Here is a 5000-nt window from a genome sequence, read left to right on the forward strand (position 1 = left end):
TGCGCCGGGATTAGTGTGTGCTTCACCTCACTGTGTGCTCACTGTGTGTGCTGAGTGTGTTTCACTAATTCACGGATTGGGATAAATGCAGAGACCAAATTTCCCTCACGGGATCAAAAGAGTATATATACTTATACTTATACTAAAGAATAGAAATGTTTTATTACAGACTGGCCTGTTGAATCGTAGCTGCTTTCATTAGCATCGTTGCACCATTGCAGTGACATCCTGGGTTATCTGGTTGTGTGTTGTTTAGACAACAACAAAACAATGTCTCCTGTTGGTCTCTGGAAATAACAGACTGTAAACAGGGTGGGTCCAGTGAGGCTGCATACTTGTGTCTGGTTTTATCTTTTGGTTTGATGTCTATGATTATGACCGGTGGCCTGACCCTTTCTCTCTCCCCCTCAGCTTGCGGTTGGCCCTGCTGAACGAGGCCAAGGAGGTGCGTGCTGCTGGTCTCCGAGCGCTCCGCTACTTGATCCGAGACACCGCCATCCTCCAGAAGGTCCTGCGTCTGCAGGTGGACTACCTGATCGCCAGGTGAGCTGTAGAGCCCAACGCCCCAAGCAACACCAGAGGGGTGGAGCTGTGGAGCAAGCAGCAGCATCTCGACTACATAATGATCTAAGTGTTCATGGGGGAACAGTGGTTGGACGCTGACCGCTGATCATTTCCCAATCCCACCCTGTCTCACTCTCCCACTCATTTCCTGTCAAAGTCTCTACCCAACTTTACTATCGGCAAGCATACAGACAGGAAGCCCCACAAATCTACTGTAAAAGAAAAGGAACACCAGAATGTTTTGCCATCTTTACTTTGAGACACCTCACAGTCTCTCCTAACACGTCATTTAGAGAAGACAGACCGTGACTGTGGCTTGTTGACTCAAGCACTGCCGCTGTTAGTTAACATGTCCTAAAAGGAAGGACTGTTTGATATCAGAGCTTGGCAGGAGTTCAGATATCACTTTTGTTATTGCTGCACTTGCCAGTAAAATATCTCACTGCTCATGTCATTGTTGTGGTCTGCTGGTCAGAATCAGCAGCAGTTAATGGCTGCAACTGGACTAATGCTGTTTGAGCAACTACCCCACATAAACAAGAGTGTGCGCATGCGTGCACACTTACACACACACACACACCACTAACACCTCGTGATGTTAATGCCCAGAGAAGAATAGATCAGCTCATGTTAGGATCAGTGAGGCGTGTGTGTGTGTGTGTGTGTGTGTGTGTGTGTGTGTGTGTGTGTGTGTGTGTGTGTGTGTGTGTGTGTGTGTGTGTGTGTGTGTGTGTGTGTGTGTGTGTGTGTGTGTGTGTGTGTGTGTGTGAAACAGAGAGAGAGAGAAAGAAAATGAGAGCGGGGGGGTGCAGATTCTGTACAGAGAAACCTTTAGAGAGGAGTTGTTTTGGGTTAGAGGGAAAGACCATGAGGGGAAGGAGGGTAGTAAAAAGTAAAAGGCTGAGGCGAGAGATAGAGAACAGTGCGTATTGTCTTTAGCCCAGAGGAATGGAGGTGCTGGGAACGAGCAGAGGGTTGTGTTGTGTGGGGCGTCACTACTATCATCTAACTGCAAGTGCACAGCTGCAGAGCCCCAGCTTCCATAGCACTGCATCCACACTGCCTAGCACAGGCTAGCACTTCTTGCCACAGATTAGCATAGCACTGCTTTGTGTAAGGGGCTGTTACACACACACACACACACACACACACACACACACACACACGTTCAAGCACACACACACTTGTTTTTCTAATACATGAGCTTACGTCACCTGTTTACCTGTCTGGGAAGAGACTGATTCAACGGGAAACTGTTGGGCGTTGAGTTTATTTACGCTCCCGTTGCCCCAGGTTACTTTTTAACCAGTGGTCAAGAACTGCACAGTTCCTCGTTTCTCACCGAGAAGAGCTATTTGTTTTGTCAATAATATGCATGGCTTTGTGTTGATTTCGCTAAAAAGGCGTACTTGTTTTTGTACAGATACAGAACACCTAGCATGGCACTACCAACACAAAGGTCAAATTGATAACCTTCCTCATAATGTTTAATATGGGAAACATTTCTTCAGTGATGAAGTGTGCAGCGGGGCCCAAGCGTAACCATGAGTGATGCGGTTTTTTTATAAGCCGCGCCCGCCCGACCCATTTTGGAGATCCAATCCGCCCCGTTCCGACCTGACAATATATGTGTTTAACATTGACCCGAACCCGACCCGACCCAACATGCAAATTCCTAATTTTAATGATAAGTAACGTGGTTGCATCAATATCATGTAGCCATGATAATGTTACTTTACTTCACAAGACATTCATATAGGCTAATAAATAATTAAACGCAGTCAATGTAGCCTTGTCTAAAAGTCTATGTTAAACTGCCAATTACAATGGGAAACATCTGGACTTAAAAACAAAGTAGCCTTAGCAACCCTTCATCCTCTCTCTTTTTAGATTTTTAATGTATGTGAAAACACTCATAAAACGTAATCACAAATTAATAAGAAGACCGGGATGACAACTGTTTAATTTTATTATATGGATAGGCTTTGTCCCCTCCAATGGGGTATTTTTGTATCCAATCAACTCTGGTGTGCATGTGCATTTGAGACAGAGACAGGGAAGGAGAGAAGAACAGAAGAGGGGAATCTTTCTACCGCACACGCATGTGAATATGTTAACCCAGAACGTTGCTATCTAGCGAATTTGACCCGGCCCACCCGCAACCCACGACATTACCTGGAAGTCTCGCCAGCGCCCACCCGACTCGCGGCTCAAGCCACGGGTGCCTGCGGGCCATATCCGCCCCCCGCAACACTAGTAACCATAGTAACCATGTATAGCATCCGCCATCACATGTCCCTTAACCATATTGACCTTTTGATGAGGCTGCACAATTTAGGGTAACTATCTACTGTAATTGCGATTTGTCTGACACATTTTGCGATTTTATGATCATTTTTTGAAAATTAAGCTTCAGTTCAATATTCCGAAGTTAGTTTATGTTGGACCATTTCTGATTGGTGAGAAATGCCCTAGTGCATGAGAGGCTATGTTAGGTGAGCTTCACTGTTTGGATGTTGGATGAAGGAGGATGTAAAAATTGTAGGTGTGACCAGATTAACCATTTGGATAGAGTTGCGAGCTGCACGATTAATTGCAGCAATTCAAATTGCATTTTGATTAAAGATGAATTAATTGTGTAGCCCTACTTTTGACCTTTGACCTGTAACCATATTATCCTTTGTGCAGATGCATAGACATCCAGCAGAGCAACGAGGTGGAGCGAACACAGGCTCTGCGCCTGGTGCGCAAGGTGAGTCTGCCATTCACACACATATATCCACACATCTAAAGGCACACACACGTATGGCCATCCGGTTAGAGGTGTGTGACACACACACACACACACACACACACACACACACTCACACACACACACACACTCAGTCCGTTCACATCTTGCTAGAACAGTTGATCTTCAGTCTTGTAGAGACTGTTTAGAGAAAAAATGAGGTCAGGAAGCTTGTAAATGGATGTATTCATATTTTATTTGCTTATTCCTATTAATCTAACAATTGAGAATATTGTAGGATAAACATAGAATTTCCCTTGTAACTTCCACAGCCTGTGAAAGTTGAATTTGGGTTATTTACATGATTACAGGGATTGTTAAATGTCCCCCATTGTGCCATGGAATTCTCAGGAAACAATTGCAATTGGCCTCTCTGTTTTGATAATGCTGCCGTCAATAAAGGAGTGTTTGTTTTCGTATTTTTCTGCAAGACACATGGATTTCCTGTGTGTGTGTGTGTACGTGTGTATAGTGTGTGTGCGTGTGTGTGTGTGGGTGGATGGTGGGGTTGCTGGGTGGGTGTTTTTTAAACAATGCACTCTTTGATCTGAGCGGCCTTCTGCCTGCATTCAGTTAAAATGCAAAAGAGCAAAGCTTTCCCCCTGCGTCATAACATAATGTCTGTAATTCCAAGGTATTATGGAAATGATGGCGGGAGAGTAACGCCTTGTAATGGAAAAATCTCTGCTGTGTCATGTATGCGATTTTTGCTTTAGAAAAGTTTAAGACATGAGTTTTCCAAACAATATATTAAGCTGAGATTTTCCAAACAATATATTCTTCATCAGTTACTTTTTCATTTCATTTATAGATCTTAGTGATTTGCACTAGCAGAGAATTCATGTTTCAGTTTTATGTAAAAGGCTACGACCCATCTCATTTACCCGGCAAGCATATTGAAGCTTTAACAAGATCTCTCTCTCTCTCTCTCTCTCCCTCTCTCTCTCTCTCTCCCTCTCTCTCTCTCTCTCTCTCTCTCTCTCTCTCTCTCTCTCTCCCTCTCCCTCCCTTCTCTGTGTAGATGATCACTGTGAACGCTCTAGTCTTCCCGAGCTCAGTCACTAACTCCCTCATCGCCGTGGGCAACGATGGACTGCAGGAAAGAGATCGCATGGTGCGAGCCTGTATAGCCATCATTTGCGAGCTGGGTAATCACACTTGTACAACTACACACCCACACCCACTCATGTACAGATATGCGCAAATATATGCAAAGAAACTAGACGGGCACCAACAACCATGCACGGGTGCCCAGTATGGAGTCCTGAAAGGGTCACTTTTCTATGGTGGGAATGTAGGTCTTTTTTTATTTCATTTTACGTAATACATTGTGAGGGATCACAAAAGTATATTGTGAGGGAATGCAAAATTTTTTTCCCACCTCAAGCAAAAAAAAAAAAAGTCTCACCATGTCCCCTCTGGGGCTCCATACACATAGACGTATATTAACCGAGTGTGAACTCTGTGTTTTTGTGTGTGTGTGTGTGTGTGTGTGTGTGTGTGTGTGTGTGTGTGCGTGTGTGTGTGTGTGCGCGCGCTCTAATCCGTCAGCACTGAAAAACCCGGAGGTGGTGGCCCGGCGGGGGGGTCTGAGCACCATCCTGAAGAGCGTGATCGACTGCCAGCTGAGCCGCATCAACGAGGC

At 44.9% G+C, this 5000-nt stretch overlaps 1 protein-coding gene across 3 annotated transcripts in view; it reads left to right on the top strand.

Annotated features, from left to right (window-relative positions):
• The window catches only part of LOC143122725 (rapamycin-insensitive companion of mTOR-like), a 46586-nt gene that overhangs the window by 8865 nt on the left and 32721 nt on the right, over positions 1–5000 (top strand). For 2 of the 3 annotated variants that reach the window (XM_076283540.1, XM_076283538.1), the window contains exons 5-8: positions 412–543; positions 3253–3316; positions 4377–4503; positions 4907–5000. The exon at positions 4907–5000 is cut by the window's right edge and continues 76 nt beyond it. In XM_076283540.1, the coding sequence (XP_076139655.1) occupies positions 412–543; positions 3253–3316; positions 4377–4503; positions 4907–5000 (417 nt within the window). Of the gene's footprint in view, positions 1–239; positions 313–411; positions 544–3252; positions 3317–4376; positions 4504–4906 lie in introns of those variants that run through there. The other variant, XM_076283539.1, reaches the window with a different exon arrangement.

The sequence above is a fragment of the Alosa pseudoharengus genome, unplaced genomic scaffold (assembly GCF_046254945.1).
Source record: "Alosa pseudoharengus isolate Yale_2024_CS ecotype anadromous, Long Island Sound unplaced genomic scaffold, YU_APseudo_1.1 YU_APseudo_1.1_scf_14, whole genome shotgun sequence".
Lineage (NCBI taxonomy): Eukaryota > Metazoa > Chordata > Actinopteri > Clupeiformes > Clupeidae > Alosa > Alosa pseudoharengus.